The sequence below is a fragment of the Macaca fascicularis genome, chromosome 11 (genome assembly GCF_037993035.2).
Source record: "Macaca fascicularis isolate 582-1 chromosome 11, T2T-MFA8v1.1".
In the NCBI taxonomy this organism is placed as follows: Eukaryota; Metazoa; Chordata; class Mammalia; order Primates; family Cercopithecidae; genus Macaca; species Macaca fascicularis.
Genome location: NC_088385.1, coordinates 36,038,373 through 36,058,644, shown reverse-complemented (window position 1 = coordinate 36,058,644; position 20,272 = coordinate 36,038,373). Strand labels below are relative to the sequence as shown.

The following is a 20,272-nucleotide window of genomic DNA, read 5'->3' as shown; positions in this document are numbered from 1 at the left end:
TATAACTGTGACTCGGTCTGTGAGGTTGACTAGCCAACCATCAAAAAATGGTCTTTATCTACCCAACTCCATTTTGGTGGAGCCAGCATGAAGAAATCAAATTTATAACCTCTAAACCAGCTTCAGTGTTACCCTTTTTTCATATGCCCCTTTTCCAAGTAGGAACTCTGAAGATTATTATTGTGATTGTTCAGCCAGATAAATTAATGTGTATGAGAATGGAATAAAAATCTTCTTACCCGAAATAAATTTTATGGAACACTGCATCCTAGACTTTGTAATAGGCTTTCAAATGGTTATTTGCCCCAAAATACAAGAATTTTTCAGAGGTTGATATGGAAAACTCATGTTTATATAAAATTGTAGAAAAATGAGACTACACACAATTTTCAGAAACTCAAAGCCTTACTCATTTTGAGCTGAAATATAATACCACTTTAAACATTTTAAGCATTTTGGATAAAAATAATCCTGAAAAATAGTGTACATGTCTCTATTTTCTTGAACAGAACATATAGGATATATTTCCTTACCTTGATGACTCAAGGTCATTACTTTAAATATTAATTACTGTTCAAGTCTGTAATAAAATGTTGAGTTCAAGTTGCTGAGGCATTATTATTGTTTAATACCCCAATACAAAATGATTCCAATTTGCTATTCTTTTTAGAATATCTGCTTTTTCTTTTTTTAGCAGTTTTGTGTCTTTGTAGCTATTTTTTCTTGCTGTCTGCACTAGACCTACTGCTGTTAATTTCCCCATCTCCACACTGCATGTGTGAGATTGGACCTGCAGTAGATTGATATAGCAAGTAAACATTCTTGCTATAATTTTGTCTAAAATAATAGCAAATGGGTGTTGAAAAAAGTGATATAAACTCCTTATATAAATAACTTTATTGTATAATTTCCTTATATTTATGCTATATGTTTAGAGACCCTTCAATTTGTTTCTTGGTTCTTGACTGGTCACTAAAGTGCTTGGATTGTTGGGGATGAGAATGACCTTTTAAACCACAGTGGTATGTGGCAGACAGAAGAGGCAGCCCTTAAGACTCTACCTGTTCGTTGGAGTTGAACTATCAATAAGGGCACAGACTTAGTGGAGGGTAGTGAGAATAAGCTCACATAGTAGCTCAGAGCAGTTACCAAATTCTAGAGTTCTGCGTTACATATGTTATAGGGCCCTTTTAAGGTCATGCAGCCACTTACCTTCATTAATTTCATTTTCTCATGGCAATCTTTTAGATCACTTCCAGATTTTGAAAGCTTAAGAATATTGATATTTACCTTAGAGAGTACTCTGTCCTTTGCAATATGTTGGCAGTTTGTTCTTTCACATTCACACTTCTTGAAATAAAAAATTAGTTTAATGAAGACTTAAATTTTTGTGTAGTTATTATGTATGCATCCCTTATGTTAATTTTTACCACCCAATTCATTTCAATTTTCTAAAAACTCCTGACTACACGGAGTTTGAATTTTTTTTTTTTTTTTTTTGGGATGGAGTCTTGCTCTATTCCCCAGCCTGGAGTGCAGGGGCATGATCTCGACTCACAGCAACCTCTGCCTCCTAGGTTCAAGCAATTCTACTGCCTCAGCCTCTTGAGTAGCTGGGATCACAGACATGAGCCACCACACCCAGCTAATTTTTGTATTTTTAGTAGGGACAGGGTTTCACCATATTGGCCAGACTGGTCTCTAACTGATTTTTTTTTTTTTTTTTTTTCGAGATGGAGTCTCACTCTGTTGCCCAGGCTGAAGTGCAGTGGCCCAATCTCGGCTCACTGCAACCTCCACCTCCCGGGTTCAAGCGATTCTCCTGCCTCAGCTTCCTGAGTAGCTGGAACTACAGTTGTGCACCAACATACCTAGCTAGTGTTTTTGTATTTTTACTAGAGACAGAGTTTCACCATTTTGGCCAGGCTGCTCTCAAACTCCTGACCTCAAGTGATCAGCCCACCTCAGCCTCCCAAAGTGTTGGGATTATAGGCATGAGCCACCATGCCAGCCGAGTTTAATATTTAAGTGGAGTTCTTCCTAGTGCTATAGGCGTAAAGCCAACCACCTTGTACTAAAGAGCTGCTGGAAGATGCCCCTTAATGATGATCTGTGCTTTAAATTTATTTGGGTTAGTGTTTTGGCCAATCCTCAAACTTCTCCATGTTTATCAAATACCTGTTAATAGCAGATGGTCAAAATTAACTTGCAACTGAATCCATATAAAAGATCTTTAAAAGATGGAACTAAACATAGTGAACTTTCTTTGTTCCAGCTAATAGCATGTAATGTATCTAGAGGAGAAAAAAAATCCCATTCATAGATGGTTTAACGTGCAAAAGTAAAACCATATAAGTCAGATATGTGAAATATGTTTTATTTGTTAATTCCTATAGATTACATTGTGTGCTTTTTTTCCCCTCTCTTCATGTGGTTTGTATCCTATTGGAATCTAAGCATTTCGTGCCTGAGATATGTCTCCTATTTTTTTGTTTCTGGCTTCTCCATTACCACCCCCACCATGTTTCTCAGTAGAACTTGGTGTCATGATCTACATTCATTAAGAGATCGTTTATTTGACCAGCTGGCAACAAAATATGCCTACACTTATTTATAGTAACTGAAAAGAGACATACCCAATGAGGGAAAGGGGAATGGCTGTCAGGCGGAAAATTTAAGCCCTTAGAGTGAGCCTGAAGAAACACTTGGACGAAGAAGCAGAAAGAGAAACAAGGAGAGAATCAACAGATAAAAATGGCATTCAGACATATTTTCTTAGCCCTTTAAAGCCTACTCACTTCCTTCTCAACTGAGACCTCCAAGGGCCGAACCATGCCATGTCCATCTTGGTGTCTGCAGCACCTACCACTGCGCCTGGCAAATAATGCTCAAAAATTGTTAGATGGTGGCTGGGCGCTGTAACTCACCCCTATAACCCCGATACTTTGGGAAGCCAAGGCAGGTGGATCGTTTGAGCCCAGGAGTTCAAGACCAGCCTGGCCAACATGGGAAAACTCTGTCTCTATAAAAAAATACCAAAATTAGCCGGGCTTGGTGGCACATGCCTGTAATCCCAGATAGGCTATGGTGGGAGGATCCCCTGAGCTGGAGAGGTTGAGGCTGCCATGAGCCATGGTTGCACTACTGCCCTCCAGCCTGGGCGACAGAGTGAGAGCCCCTGTCTCAAAAAAAAAAAAAAAAAAAAAAAAGGTTAGAAGGAGGAGGATGTTCCTTCTTCAGCAGGAGGTTGTGCTCTTCCTGTTTTTCCTCAATGCTTTTCTATGGGATTTTTGGTCTACAGCAATCCACTAGCCCAAAGGATATCCAGTTGGATATACCTTTCTTTCAAATTAGTTTTTATTTGCTAATATTCTTGCAAAATAATAATCACTTCCATTATTAAGCTTTTCATTTATCCGGTACTTACTGAACTCCTGATATATGTAAGACACTGCTCTATGTGCTAGCAATACAGTAGTAAAGAAAACATCATTCCTTATCACATGCCAAACACTGTATAAAATGCCTTATGCTTTATTTACATTATCTCCTTTAATGCTTACAACCCTTGTGAAGTGGGTGTTTTTCTCAATTTGAAAATGAAATTTTGGAGATTAACAACTTAATTGAATTTCCCAGGATCTCACTTTTAGAAAGTAGAAAACTGGGGGTCAAACACAAATTTAATTAAAGTTATTTCTCTGAATTACTTGTCTTTCCAACTTCTAGACCATGAATAAAGAAATGAGAATCATGTAAATCAGAACCTAAGCTATATGAGTAAGCCCAATAGATGTTAATAGTGTATCATGAAAAAAGTTTAAGACCCCAGCTCTGTGGACCTGGGTGCATAATCAGCAAGTCATTTCCCTCAAAAGTAAACCTGCCACGAATTTCTTACCAGGCATGATTTCATTGAATCCTGTAAACCGCTCTTTAAGGGGCATCCTAAATTGTCCATTGTCACATTCATTTTCATTTGTCCACCATCTATGCAGTAAAAGACCACGTATAAATCGACATCAGGGTACTGTGGACCGTTCTGCTTTATAAAAATGAAACAAAACAGGTCAAGTTTTATCCAGATTAATTAAATAATATATTCAGTTCTTCAAAAAATATGTACTAGTATGTACCAGCTATGCACCATACTCTTCAGTACGTTGTAGAGAGTAAGACAGCCAAGAACCCTGCTGTCCTGGGTGTTATATGTGAGAGTCAGGGAAACAAAAAAGAATCTAAAAGATGATATCAGACAATAAGTACTACCAAAAGTATGTGAAGGGTCTGGGAGTGGGGTGAGTATAGGATATGAAGGGTGTGCAGTGTCAGAATGAATGATGGGGGAAGGCCCAAGTACAGAAATGCTGTTTGAATTGAGTTCTGCATGGTAAGAAGTCAGCCATATAAAGATTTAAGAGAAAGAAGTGCTAGTCAAAGGGAAAAAAACAAACAGAGGCCCCAAAGCAGGAACAAACTTCATTTGTTTGAGTAACACACACACATACACACACACACACACAGAAAGACATTTGTGTCTGCATCAGACCTTGGAGGGGAGAGGAATGAGAAAATATTAGAGAGAAAGGTAGGGCCCGGAAGACATAAACCTTATGTGTGACGTTCTAATGTATTAGCCACACAAAGACATATTTAAGTGTGGACAGATTGGGAGGTTGAGGTGGGCACATCACTTGAGGTCAAGAGTTTGAGAGCAGACTGGCCAACAGTCGAAACTAAAAATACAAAAACTAGCCAGGCGTGGTGTCACATGCCTGTAATCCCAGCTACTCAGGTGGCTGAGACAGGAGAATCACTCGTCATACCACTGCACTTCAGCCTGGGCAACAGAGCGAGACTCTGTCTCAAAAAACAAATGTGGATGGGGATGTTCTTAATAATTACCCCCATAATAATAGGTATGAACCAGGAATGTCCCAGGCACACCAGGACTTGAAGTTATTCCACTTATATGCCGAAGTAAGGAGTTTGGATTTTATTCCACTACAGTTGTGATCCCTTAGAGAGTTTTAAGCAAGAGATTTGCATTTCATAAATGTTCACTTTGCTGTGTGAAGATTAACTTCTGGAATGAGAGTTTTGTTTTCGAGGCTAGTGAAGTAATCCTGGCAAGCAGTGATGGTGGCTTGAATGGCAGTAATAGAGCCGAAAAGAAAGTCACTGATTTGGGATATATTTTGTAGATAGTGTAGATAGGACTTACCCATAGGTTGCTCATAGGGGTGAGGATAAAAGAATGATAGTCACTACTGGGTTTTCGGCTTCAGCCTTTGGGTGAATCGTGATGCCATTTGTTGATTGTGGAAATGCTGACAGGAGAATCAGTTTTGGAAGATCATGGGGCACGGGTGGAATCAGTAGTCTGGTTTTGACTATGTTAAGTTTGAGATTCTTGTTGTAAATACAAGTGGAGATAGCAAATAAGCAGCTGGGATACAATCATTTTGCTTACTGCATTCAGAATAGCTTTCTTGCAATGTTATCTGTATTATCCTCAATAAAACAATTTAAAATGACACTCCAGTATTCTACTAAAGTGATTTTGTATTCAACATCTTTCATTATTTTTTGTTTTCACCCTTCAGTGTTTGAAATTGCTAACATTCCGATTGCCTTTCTAGGAAAGCGTAGACCTGGGTGAAATCATGTTTTCCCTTTGTTACTTGCCGACAGCAGGGCGTATGACATTGACAGTCATTAAGTGCAGAAATCTGAAGGCGATGGATATTACTGGCTCATCAGGTATGTACACAATGGCCATAGGACCAAGAGCACAATCCCAAATAAAATATTTCATGTATCTAAAATGATACATGACTGTTGAATTATTTGTCTATAATGGGGTACTACAAAAGAAAAAACAAGATTACAAATTTAAATGTTCCAATTCATCTCTTTTATTTACATTATCAATATGAAATTTTTAAAAGATGTTATCAAATAGATGTGAATTTGGGTTCTGGTTTCTATTTCTTCCTCTACCAATTTAGTACTGTCTCAAAAATACGTAATTTACCATCTACTCCCCTACTTTCAGCTAGTCAGTTGTTTATAAAGGAAGATTCTTAGGCTTTAAGTGGTGAGTGAGGCCATTGAAGATATATTTTAGTCTGAACTTATTCCCCTCACCTGATCTGCAGAGAAATAACCATGTTCCACGACCATCATTTGCATTTGCATTTTTGCCACCTAACTAAAAATGTGTGCATCTCTAGTGTCTGAAATAAATAATACAATAAATCAATGCTTCTTGAAGATTCTGAAAGAAATTCTTGAAGGAAATGCCTCTTGTGCTAACTCTGATAAAAAGATAAAGACACATCGTGTTTCTTCATCCCTTTATTTAATTCACTGCAGTTCTGGGTAATTATTTAGAATTTAATACATAAGCACTGGCACAACTCTGTGGAAGAAAAATGATAAACGAAGAGTAGGGAGACTGGTAGGCATTTGTTGTATTAAACAGAAATAAGAAATAGTGGTGGAAATAAAGGATGACATTTGGGGAAGATCTATAATTTGTGGTTTTGCAGAACAACAACAAAATCTAAATTTGCATCACAAAAAACATCAGGGAACTATAAGTTCTAGTGTGGAAATAGCTCCAGGATGTACAAGTGGATTTTTAAAAAGAGGTAAAAAATTAACATGAATATTATGCACCCTTCTGTGTAGGAATGGGGAAATTTGGAATATATATATTCATATTGCTAATATCTGTATTAAAAATACTGAAGTGATATACAAAAACTAAGGGATGAAGAGGGATGAAGACAAATGGGAGAGAGACTACTTATTGTATATCTATCATGGATTTTTGAACTATGTCATGATGTTCATTTTTTAAAATTTGCAATACATAGTGTGCATGTGAAAGTAGAACAACAAGTAAATTCTACATTAATTTTGGTGAAAAAGTCTTGGGTCAGTAAATGTTGAAGAATTGAAGATAAACAGTGTACTCTGCAAATTGTTTATTCTACTCTTTTTTACCGTGTATGAAAAGAGATCAAATTTTGAGACAAGAAAACAACATCAAAGTTATAATTAAGTGCAAGATTACATTTTACTTATATGAAACTTTTCATCAGAGAAACGCTTGCTTTGAGAGCACCTCCTCATTAATCCTCACAACAGGCTTGTGAATCCACTAAAGAGCCAGTAAATTATCCTTGTCACAAGCAGAGAAATGCAGTCGGAGACGTGATGGGAGTTACAAAGGGTAATCCATGCCTCTCATTCCCATGGTTCATTAGAAGGCCTGGGCCTGTGGGCTCAAACACAAAGCTGTATCACAGAAATGAGCTTCTCCTTAGGATGTACTTCCTGTTATTTAAAAATTTAAAAATAAATAGGAAACAGAGATTAACATTACCCTGTTATCTTGTTTTCCTCTATATACCCCATTTCCAGCCACGAATACCTTGCTTCTTGATGGGAATGCTTTGGAAATATACAGATACATATTTCAAGAGTTTAAGAAGCATTCACATGCTCAAATAAATTAATATTGTCATCATTTTGGTTTATTCTATGGAAATAAAATGTATTACTGTGGAAATAGGGAAAAAGAAATATTGGTGCTACAGGTAGAGGATGGTCAGAATGAAGAAAAAATAAGATAGCAGACATTGATTGTTTAACTATCTAGTGTGCTCAACCCAATGTCAATATCACCTCCCAAAACCATACCTGCTTTGAATAGAAGGTGCAAAAGTAAGGCTTGTTGGAAATTTTGTATAATCATCATATAGTTTTCTATAATACTATAGCAGTTTTACAATTTAAGATGGTAAGGGTAATAGGAGAGATATCAAGTCAGCTGTAGCAGAACTTGTTAACAATTATCTGCTCCCTTTGGCCTATAAAAATGTAGCCCAACTAAATTTTTCTCCTGTAATTGGCATGATGTAGACAATGTCCTATCAGGAGACTTCTTCCTGTGTGGCCATCTTTAAACCAAATATCCCTTTTTTTATCGTTTCCTGCTGTGTGTGCAATAAATCACTTGTAAGGATCATTTTTTTCAATCGAAGTTCCTTATTAAGCAAATGATATTTTTAATTTTAGGTCCTTTTCCAGTACTTGAAGGAAATTCCGAGTATATTTTTTGCTCTCTAATTGCTGCTTATTGTGATCTCTATCTGTCTAGGTATAGTGTTGCTAAGTCTTTCCCAAGTTTTGATCTTCTTACTCTAGACCATTTTGAAAGAAACTAACCTTACTAGAATTATTCTGTTTTTGGAGACAAATTTAAAATTGGTAATACTAAAGGTCTTAACATAGGCCTTAGTACTGTATGTCTTATTTAGTAAAAATAAACTGCAGTTTTATTCATACTTTGGACTATTACTTTTATTCTAATAAAGTTATCTTCTTATTCCTAGATCCTTATGTCAAAGTGTCCCTGATGTGTGAAGGTCGAAGATTAAAAAAGAGGAAAACAACTACAAAGAAAAACACTCTAAACCCTGTGTACAATGAGGCCATTATTTTTGACATCCCTCCAGAGAACGTGGACCAGGTCAGCCTCTCCATTGCAGTCATGGATTACGATAGGTATGTGTATCTCTCTACTCACTGAACGGCAGCCACGTGTAGTCATGCACAAGCCAAACTCAGCTTTTCAGGTCATTTACTGCTACAACGGTTTTAATTTAAATTGGAGGAGGGAATATTGATTCCTTCAAAATTCGTTGTTTTCTGTGTTAGAGTTCTGGATTTTCATTTCCAAAAGAAGTCATCTTTAAATTAAAATTCACCTGGGACTGGTGAAAGAATGGGTCCAGAAGTGATATAGAACATATTCAGGAAAGCACTATCGTGGAGTCTTTTTACAGTAACAACAGAGATTGTAATCAACAGAATTTGTTTTACCAACTAGGCTGGAATATGAATATCATGGTGCTTACCCGAGCTCTCTCATTAACTAGCCGCATGAGAGGACATGTTACATAATCACTTTGAGAATCACTTTTCCCATTTGTAAAACTTAAGCATCCTATAGAACTGTAAACAATGAGGAATAAGAGTGGCAAGTGAATAGTAGCCATAAGGATACAGCTTTGATGGCTTCACATTAATCTTAAAGCATTGCTTTATGGATAGTGCTTCCAGATCACACAGTTTGAGTCACTCCTGCTTTCACGAAAACATTGCAGCCTCCCCTATGCAGCTCTGAAGATCCTTCCCACTGCAGCTCTTACCTTTGCCCTCCCACTCTCCCCATTGCCTGGACTGTCCTCCAGCTTCGTGTATCTTGTCCCATCAACACCCCACATCCTTGCTTATGTCAGCACCTCTGTAAGTCTTGCTTTGTTGACCAATCCTCTTCTTCCTCTGAACTCTTGTCCTATCAACAGTTTGTGTCTCTTATTTGGGCCTTACTGTATACTTCCTCTTATTATTTTGCCTTTTAGATTTATACAGTTTTTGGAAATGAATGCTTATGTTTTTAACCTACAAAATTATCAGCGCATAAAGAGTAGCTTAGTACATTTATTTTGTTCTAAAACACACAAACAAACACGAAGTGTCCATTTTATAGTATCATCACCAGGACCCTATAACTGAGAGAAATTAATGTGCTCAGCTCTGGCTTAGAGCTAGGGGGAAAAAACACTGAAAAATAACATTTGCAAGCACCATCTATTAGAACATTTATAATTTAAAATTTAAATTATAATTTTTAAAAAATGTATAATTTTTAAAAAGTTCACTTGTGACTACTATTTAGAAAGAGAGAGAACTCTTGAAGTAGTTGGAATTTCAAACCTAAAAAAGCTGCAGATGTTTTTGTCAGGAGCCCCATTCTGCTTTGCCAGTTACCTCCATTGATTTCTCACAGCAGTAAGTGCAGGTAGATGCAACTGAGCATTTGTCACTTGGGCAGTTTTATGGAAATGGATGCTAACAAGATATGCACAGGAAGACAAAATTTTTGTACCTAAAAACATGCTTGTTGGGGAAATTTCATATTAAAGAAAATAATACTACATATACATATCTACATCAGTGATGGGAAAAAAGTAATGAAATTGTTCTAAAATCATCTCAGAAGTATCTTTGGAGATGTCTGTCAAAATTGAAAGCTCCTTCCAATGACATTCCATTCTTGAGAAGCAGCTTAACCACATGTGCTCTTCAGTCAACAACTCATTTGATTCAGTTCCTGTCTCTGCCTCTTACTAAGGTTGTAAAGTCAGGCCAGCTCCTAACCTTCTGGGCATTTAGTTTATTTGTAAAACGAGAGAATGATAATAATGATATTCATGGTCATGGTGGGAGAATGAAGTGGGTCAGTACATTTAAACTACTTAGAACACTGACACATAATAAGCTCTCAAAAATATTAACTGTCATTATTATCATCTTGATTCATTGCTGTGAAAGCAGGACCTGAATAGAAAACACAAATGTTGTCCAGTATGTTTTCTGTTATGCAAAAATAAATCACATGCCATGCAACTGAACATAATCCTGCCCTATTTAATTGTAATACAAGTGGTAACACACTGACATATCATTTAGAGCCAATTAAAGAAAATTGGTACTGTATTTCTTGGTGAGAAATCTAAACATCGTTATAAAACATTAAGCCTCGTGGAAAGAACAAGATTTGCTTCACACCACTTATATTAAATAAGACTGTTTGCAAGAAAGACACTCATATAGCTAAAGACCTACTGGTATTTCTCATTCATGCCATTTTTATTATGATGAAATATGCTTAAACTACAAAGCACTGAAATGGTTTGTGTGTGCCTCTTATACACATTCATTTTTTGAATGTTGATACTGTTTAGTAAATGTTGATTTACTTAAGAGATTTCTTTCGGTCTGAAGTAGTATAATCTGCAAAATTATAGAATCTAATGTTTTAATCATATGTTTAAAATTCTACCAAGATTTATGAAGCTCCCTTTATCTTTGAATGTTGGAAATGAAAGTATAATATTCCACAAATCATAGGGTAGGACACAATGAGGTCATAGGAGTATGCAGAACAGGACTGGATGCTGAGGGTCTTGGGCGAGACCACTGGAATGAAATGCTGGCCTATCATCGAAAACCAATAACACACTGGCACCCCTTGCTGGAGGTAAGTTTGTGAGTTCCTTACATCTGCTCTTTTTGTTGTCTCTTTTACTTACATAGTATTTATCTGCTAACCTTTATCTGATATTTTATGTATTCATCCTGGTTAAAAAAAATAGAAAAGATTGTTCTTGCTTTTGTCCCACATTCTCTAACATTTAATATTCAAAGTTCTGTGTGCCTTCTTGGATTTTAAAAAACACTACATTTTCTGGGCTTCGTATTCTTTTGGACAGTAAGCCATTTGCAAGTTGTTTTTTGTTTTTTGTTTTTTGTTTTTTTTTGTTTTGTTTTGTTTTTTTGCATAGTCTGAAAACTTACATCTGTGAATGCTGGAGCAATCTAGTAAGTTTATTACTAACTGGAAACTGCATTTTTGTCCTTCTCTTCTGTAAGAAACAGTCACCTTACCCAGAGTTTTCCACAATCCCTAAATAAAAGTGCTGTCACCTAATATAACTTTTCTGCGTAACGGGGAAGATATGTCTCCCTCAACTCTGATCAGGAAGTAAAACTGCCCACAGGTTTTAAAAATATTGAGGTGTCAGTTTAGTCGAGTTCAAGGCTTGGCTCTGCTGTGTGACTGCTTATTGTAAAACCTCAGGCAAGTTGCTTTACCCTCTGTGTTTCTGCTCTGACTCTGAAATAGTGGTAAACTCAGAGTAAAACTAAAGAAATGCTGAATATTAAGTGCTTAGTGCTTCCTGTTCCAGCACTAGGGACTGGATTGAATGGGAGAGACTGTGCAGTATAATTGACTAAGTATCAGTGGGACCAGGTTCTAATCTCAGTTTGGTCACAAAAAAAACGCGACCCCGGCTGTGTTACTAAGGCCATTGTAAGGGAAATAGGATGAACACCGAATGAGCATTGCATGTTCACACAGGTGAACTGTCGTCGTCAGTATCTGTTTATATGTGAATGTGTCAAGTCTTTATCTGACTTCATAATTCAGTATAAATCATAAAAGATAGACACACACACACACAAATGCATCTACACACACACACACACACACACACACAGAGAGAGAGATACCCAGTCACTTGGTGTTTTCCCCTAGAACTTCATAAGTGTAGACGTGTCTTCTCTGAGTAGCTCACATCTTAGAAAGTTATTATTTGTTTCAAACGGTGAATGTTGCCTAAAGTACACTTTACTGCTTATTGTATGATTAGTATTCTTTTCCTGATTCTCATCTTTAGTGTGAAAAGTGAACATTAATTCTAAAAATCTAAAAAGGAGAGTAAAGCCATGTTGGGCAGGAACTCACTCTGAGTGGAGAGGTGGATTCTAATTTTGTTTCTCTGGCTGTCTACTTCTGAGCAGGCTGTTTACTCCGCCCCCAACTATACTTCTCCATGTTTCACAAAAATAGAACTGCATGCCTCTACAGGCTGCGCAGGGATGATGCAGGGAGAAATGAGATAATGTGAGCAAGAACTCTTAAGGAATGAGAGAAAGGTGCTTTATGACCAAGGCATAGTAATTATTTATTAGTGCTTAATAAGCAGCTTTACATTTCTCTGATGAAGGGGGATTCTGTAATAGGCACATATTTGTGTTTGGGAGTGTGTGGACACTTTTTTTGTCATAATAGAATATACAGGAAGATAAGCTACAATATAGTCATCAGAAAAAGATCCCAGATAGTTATTGAGAACAAGATTGTGTAAATATACATTCTCCAGCAAAATAGCTCCTTTTAACCCCTGTTTCTATATTCATTGGTCAAACAGAATATATGGACTAGGGACCTAAGAACTAGCTGGATTGTGCATTATAAGAAAAATAAGTATGTAATTATATATGTTGTTGTCACAGAAGGCATAAATATGAGAAGGGAAGAGTTATTTGAGAGTTGTGTCCATTGGTACAACAAAGACTAAAGTATCATGTAGAAAATCGGGTTCCTCCACCGTCGCGGTGGCTCATGCCTGTAATCCCAGCACTTTGGGAGGCCAAGGCGGGTGGATCGCTTGAGGTCAGGAGTTCAAGACCAGCCTGGCCAACATGGTGAAACCCCGTCTGTACTAAAAATACAAAAATTAACCAGGCTTGGTGTCAGGTGCCTGTAATCCAAGCTACTTGGGATGCTGACACAGGAGAATCACTTAACCCAAGGAGGCAGAGGTTGCAGTGAGCCAGGATACACCACTGCACTCCAGCCTGGGCGACAAGAGTGAGACTCCATCTCAAAAAAAAAAAGAAAAGAAAAAGAAAATCGGGTTCCCTTTAATCTAGATAATCATTCATTTTGTTGTAATTAAACTTTTTAAATACACATAGGCATTGAAGGATTGTGCGAAAGTATCGCTGTCACTTGGGGCTCCCATCTGCCAAATGCAGTTCTCATCTCATTAACTGCCCCCATGATCACCTCCTGCCTTAGAGCAAGTGGAATGCAGTATCTTGTGTTTACTTCAGTTCTCTTGTGTTTAGTCTCTTACTGCTCTTTCCTAGAAATTGCCCCTCACTAAAGTAAACCAGCCTGGCCAACATGGTGAAACCCTGTCTCTACTAAAAATACGAAAATTAGCCGGGCTTTACTTTACTAAAGTAAACCATTTATTTTTTGTAGGAGAAAAGCTAAAACCCTGTTGTAAAATTTGAAATTATTCTGCAGTTGTAAATAGTTGTCTACACAGGGCTGCTCCATGTACGTCTGTGTACCATGCTCTGCCTACATTCTATGAGACATCCATGTCCCTTCATGGTAGCAGAGAAGGTAAGTTCTGAAGGCCAAAGGGAGTTATGTATTTCTTTTCTTCAGAGATTCACATATTATGGTTGAATATTCACTACTAAAAGGGAGCAATGATTAACCACTGTATTCTGTTTCTGTACTAGATCATATGTTATGAAATTATTGTCTTTCAGTTACCTGGCCGGGCGACCAGTTTTGATAGTCAAGGATCCTGCCCTTCTCCTAAACCACCTTCCACACCATAATGCCTCCAAAATAAGACCATGATATTAAGAACCTAGGATCATGTGCTCATTGAATCAGAAAAAAAAAGTGGAAGGTTTGATTTCCTCATTTAAAATATATCCATAGTAATCAACGAACTTGATGTGCACTTTTTTATTTACTTTTATTGTTGATTTTTTAACTTTGAACATCAATACATTTTACTTGAATACATATAGTCCTTAGTTGCATAAGGCATTTTATCCTTCGCGTCAAATGCCTGTTAGCACAGAGTGTTTTACTATGTTGTAATTCTTTACATAAGCAAAGAAATGGTTTTTTAAACAGTTCATATTTATCTAAAATTAAATATAGTTTATGCTGCTATTGTATAAAGTAGCAGATGTCACATATGTATGGGTTTGATTTTGTTATACTGTGTTCATTTCTAATTGTGCATGTGGTTCTATATAAACTTAAAAGGAGATTTTGAACTTAACTTACACAACAAATCCTTGCACAATCAAATTAATGTTACTTCTCTGATAATACTTTCTTACATTCCCAGAAAATTACTTTCTTGGTGAGGTTTGGCTCTGCTAAACTCAAAACTTTGTCTCTCAAGCTTGTTCTTTAAAACACACAGACAAAGCTGTAAATTTAAAGAATCATTTTGAATATAAATTTAAGAAGTAATGCTTATTGGCTGAAAAATGGAGGCTGAGCCATTGTGGCTACCATTTTATACTGTTTTACTGTAACATTAGCTCAAATATCTGTTGCACTGTTTAACTGATATTTTTTTAATTCGAATAATCTTCACCTCAAATGTAGCATTAGTATTTCTAAGTGAACAGAATCAGAAGTTCATTTTTTAAGTGTTTGTAAGGTTCTCAAGTACTGTGACATGTATTTTTTGTGACTTGAAGCTATCATATAGATCCTGTATTTCGGATAGACCATACTAACAGACACCAAAGGAACAACAACACTGTCTGTGTTCATCATCGTTTAGATTGTACACGGTAATGGTGACTCTTAAACCCAGTCAGAAGCTAATCATTGGAATTGGGTACTTTCATAAAGAAAAGATGATTTATTTTCAGCAAAATATAGAAATATACCATAAATATTAATAATACACCTTCAACGCTTAATAATAATAAACACATTAATTCTAAAGGCCCAGGCCTCCAGTCCTTGCATGAAAGGCATTTGCCTTCATAAGGATCAAGGTTCAGGCCACTACATGTAAAAACTATGCAAATGTTTTTACAAAACAGAACTTTCTTTTAAATCAGGTCAACATATTTTGTCCCATTTTCAGGCCCTGTTGGAAAGTATCTATACTAAATTACCCCATCCTTACTTTTGAGATGTGTGGTGTGGATAGTATATATTTCAAGCTTATTTCAAAATTGATGGTTTTTTTAAAAAAGGCAAGAAAATAAAAACATATTTACCTGGATGAGAAAATTTTATCAGCGGTTATGAAATTTTTATTTTGTAAAATCTCATTGTTTCTAAAAAAAAAAGTTTTAAAAGCATTAACATTTTGTTGACATCTCTTGTAGTGATGGCATTACTATTAATTAAGAGGTAAATATTTTGCACATTAACATTTTAAAGGCAAACATAGTTCTGCCTCAGATTTTTCAAGAATGCTTATACCACCCTAAGGGAAAACAGGTACACCTAGCTAACATTTTCTCATTTAAAATAATAGAAGAAAGCTGTTTGGAAACACTTGGCTACCTTGTCAAGCCTAAAAGGATTATTTGCTATAGGTAAAATGAAAGATGACACTTGCATTTTGAAATTATTTGTTTTATTGGGAAATAAAACTTTTCAAATGGGAAGACAAAGTTATACTATTAATAGAATGACATTTTTAGAGACAATTGTTTTATTACTAGATATAACTGAAGCTTAAAGTAAATTAACAATTACATTTCCTAAGTGAGTATAATTCTTTTCACCCAAAAACATATTTGAAGGACTTTTTGTTGATTCTTAGAAACTCGCTTTTCTTTACTTCCTAAGGAGAAAAAGCCAATGCTTGTGATGAAAAAATGTGAACCCATTGGCCAATCAGAAGACTCTAATATGGGAATTGTAGATTAAAATAAGTTTTTAAAATAATTTTTTAAATGTTTCCTTGAAGTTAGAATAAACTCATCATGCAAGGATATGTGTTAATCCTGAGAAAGAGATTAAGAAGAGGAAATTCACCACAACTGATCTTTCATGTAATTCAGGAGGTAGGTTTATGCTCAGATTAATAAGGCATGATTGTTAAAAATGACAGTTCATATTATTAAAATGTAATCCTAACACTTTTAATACAACACACCCTCACTCTCTACAGCCCACACATTCATATACACATAACTTACCATCTTTCTGCTTGTAAGTGAAGATGAAATATTTTTAGTTTCAGTATTTAAAATAAGGTTGATATTACAAATCTCCTCTCATTTGTGTGGGACATCACATTTTAATGACAGTACTGACACATTATGAAGTTGCAGTTCAGGTATATAATGAATATCTAATTTCAGGGACTTCTTCAGGGACTTACCAAATATAAATCTAGGGAAAAAAAGAGTAAGGGTTGATTCATTAGCATAACAACACTGATATTCTTTTTAGTTTTAGGGGAGGGATGTGTTGTTGTTTTTACCTGATTCACCAGGCAATCACGGGGATGAGGAAATTGAATATGAAAAGAACATTCATGTTTGTGGAGTATATCTTTTCATAAAACTCAAAACATTGTTTTTTTCACACTGGTTTCCTAATAATATTTTTCCCAACAATTGTTTTTATCAGGCCAACCCTGTGTTTCTGATACTTCATTTAACATGTAAACATTTCCATATTGAATATATTCACAGTTCAGCAACAAATATCATTAAGACTAGTGCTAGGGGAATAAAGACAGGAAAGCAGAGCCAAGCACTCACTTTCTGATGCAGTTTTGGGAAGTGTGTGCACGGTGTAGTCACTGCAGGGAGATCACAACTGATCAATACTGACTCAGGTTTTTGATAAATAAAAGCAAATATATTTGAACCTATTTGGTGGTGATATTTCATTGACATTCCCAACTGTGTTTATTCTCCTCTGATGTTTATTATTATAAATTTTTGCAACTCAATATAGAGGTATCAATCTCCTAAAGAATTCATTTAATGATTAATTACTAAAAATTGAAAAAGCCAGACTTCCAACCCTGTGGTCAACTTTCACTATCCATAAAACAAAATATACCTTATTTGAGGATCAGTTACCAAAAGAGCCAAAGACTATTACAAATAAAGGGACACAAAATCTTAACATTGAACATGTGGTAATTTCTTTAGCTCCTCAAAAAGAGTACTTGAAATTATTTAAGAATGTATATTTTTATAGAATTTAGTCTGATTTTTTTTTTTTGCCACCTTAGTTGTAATACTTACCAGGTAATTTAATTGCCTGATAATAAAGAATACCCGAAGTTGTTAAGGATTTGAGAGCGTCATTTGACCTCTACTAAATAAAAAGAAAATGCAGAGTTTTCTTCACTTGTTTTTGAAGCTGCTCTGTTGTTTTGAGGTACTCTACTTGATCTAAATTTTTATAAACTTTAGGCTTAAAATATATTGCTGTCAATGAGACATGATTCAAAGAATGAAAGTAAAATAATTACATGACAGTTGAGAAAAGAAGCTAAAGCATATGGAAATATGATATTGAGATGCAAAATCAAAAGAGGTGTGTGTTTTAACTTTTAGAGAAATGTATATAATTTAACATTGTTCCCAAAATACCTATGACAGAGCATTTAATTGTTAACTCAGTGACATGGGTCAGGATACCATTCATCTGAACCTGCTGTAAAGACCCGTTATTTCAAAGAAAAGAATGAGCTTGTATTTTCTATGAGAAACAGTTAATTAAACTAAATGTTGTTTCCAATACATTATTCAGTGATACCCTTTTAGGTAAGAATTTTATGTTTTATTAAAAGACTTCTATATATGTACTCAATATTCTGTTAATTAAAGTGAATGGTAATTTAATAAAAGATGTATTAATAATTAGTTGTCATCTACCATTAACAGTTAACCAAAAAGATGTGTATTTGAACAGTGGCAGTTAATTAATACTCAGTTCAAGTGTCTTCTCATCAAAGTAAAAAGTTATTTTCCCTCTCACCCTGTTCATCTTGAACATAAGAAACCAGGGTATAATTTGGTGGCATGACATCATGCTACAGAGACTTAAAAAAATAAAGCACTCAATTAAAGGCTGAAGTGGAAGTGGGACTTAACAGTTTATTGAATGCAAACATTTTGAATACTAAAAGTGGTGACTGAAAAATAAGTAGACAATGTTTAAGAGAAAGGGTAGCCTTTTTCATGCCTGAAATGATTTAAATACACTCCTGCCTGGAGGAATTGATTAGGATGATACTATACTGCGACACTAGAAATGACTTGCTATTGATAGACACATTTGTATGGAAATATTTTTATCTCAAACTGACAATAATTTCTTCTAAACTCACCTGGACCATGAGAACCCTCTCCAAAAAGCAAAGTTATGCCTGATCTTGTCACCAGAGAGTAAAAGTAAGCCATTTTCTCCTGAAATTTCGCTGTAAGTGTAATCGGTTGTATGTATACAGATCCCCTTATTTACTGCACAGGGTAGTGGATTTCAGTTATTCAATTTCACGTTTTTGTTCCCTCAAAAATAATTTATTAGATATTAATGAATATTATAGATATAAGCCAAAAGTGTTAAGAGAAATAAATCTCAATGTTGGAAGGTTAATGCATTAGCTGTTTATTTCATCAACCCTTTCAAAATTTTTTGTTTAATTTTCCTAATCTGAGCATCCATATATGAATTATATTTGGCTATGATTTTTCCATAGAATAAAGTTTGTGGACCCAAAACAACCTATAATCCCTAGGTTATTTACAAACTCGTCATTGAATTATTCTGTATAAAAATTGCATGATTTGTTCTATCTATATTTATATAGATCATTTTGTGAGTTTCATTGTAATTTTTGTTTTTCTTTAAAAATACCCTGGAAGTTTTCCACTTAAACAACATAGTAATCTCCAGTGTGAATAGCTTCATAAATTTTATCACTGTATGAATAAACAGGTAGACCAACTCTAATATACAAAATATTTGCATTTATAGTTTGTTTTATTGACAAAATGTCCAGCCCAAAAGGTGTCATTCACAGTAGCTTGTTATTGACCTTTCCGACTGAAAGAAGTGATCGGGTTCACCTGCAAAATATGGAGAAATTATGGACAATGAAGCGAAACCTTTATTTCAGGATGAAGAAGTCAAAGTCGAAAAGAACTGCCTCACATTGTAAATGTGATGAGTCCACTAACGAATAGTCCAAGATGTTGCCAATTATCAATTATTCTAAACTGCCAGGAACCACTAAAATCCGTCATTTCACTTATAACATCAAATTATTTGGATCCATTATATCTGATTTTTTGTACCTTTAGTCCTTGTTCGTTAGGTGACTTTTCAGCTGAATTTTGTGATTTGATACTTGGCCATTGTTCAAATCAGTATCTTTGATTTCCGTATTATAGAACAGAAATGTTAAAATCTTTTGAAATTCGTGTTTCTGGCTTTTGTACATTGTAAACAGTCATTTGTGAAACTTGACAGCATATAATTGTATTACTTAGAACAAATTTTTTGCAACCACCTTTAAAAGATGTTACACAATGCAGTATTTTTACAATGTCTTCTTTAGAATGTGTGACTATATTTGTCAGGTTCAGATGAATTATGTAACAATTAAACCTCAAAGCTCTTATGAAGTATACAGTTTATGATTACTTTTGTAAAAGAAAATGGAAAGCATTTGAAATATAATTTTACTCTGTTTCATATGTACTTTGCAAAAGAAATAAAGTGATTATAAATTATCTTTGTCTGTGTTTATAGAAAATATATTTTGCAGATTTAATTTTGTGACCTTTATATTATTAAGGTTTTCTCTAATAGACATTATTTGTGGCATTCATTAGTAGTGCAGAATGATATGTTTATCAATAATCCAATAATTCAGGCACTGAATATATGTTAAAGGTCTTCTGCAATATATGTCATTTTTATCACAAAATTATTCATTTAAATTTTTTATTATTTCCACTAAGAAGCAATGAAACAATCATGAGTCAAGTGTTAAAAGCCGTAAATGCCATTTAC

The 20,272-nt window shown here is 35.2% G+C and overlaps 1 protein-coding gene across 1 annotated transcript in view; it reads left to right on the top strand.

Annotated features, from left to right (window-relative positions):
- The window catches only part of SYT10 (synaptotagmin 10), a 65,177-nt gene extending 48,299 nt beyond the window's left edge, over nucleotides 1–16,878 (top strand). The window contains exons 4-7 of the mRNA XM_005570542.5: nucleotides 5,643–5,763; nucleotides 8,409–8,580; nucleotides 10,993–11,122; nucleotides 13,999–16,878. Of these exons, the coding sequence (XP_005570599.1) occupies nucleotides 5,643–5,763; nucleotides 8,409–8,580; nucleotides 10,993–11,122; nucleotides 13,999–14,070 (495 nt within the window). The 3' untranslated portion in view covers nucleotides 14,071–16,878. The remainder of the gene's footprint in view (nucleotides 1–5,642; nucleotides 5,764–8,408; nucleotides 8,581–10,992; nucleotides 11,123–13,998) is intronic.
- The last annotated feature ends 3,394 nt before the right edge of the window (nucleotides 16,879–20,272 follow it).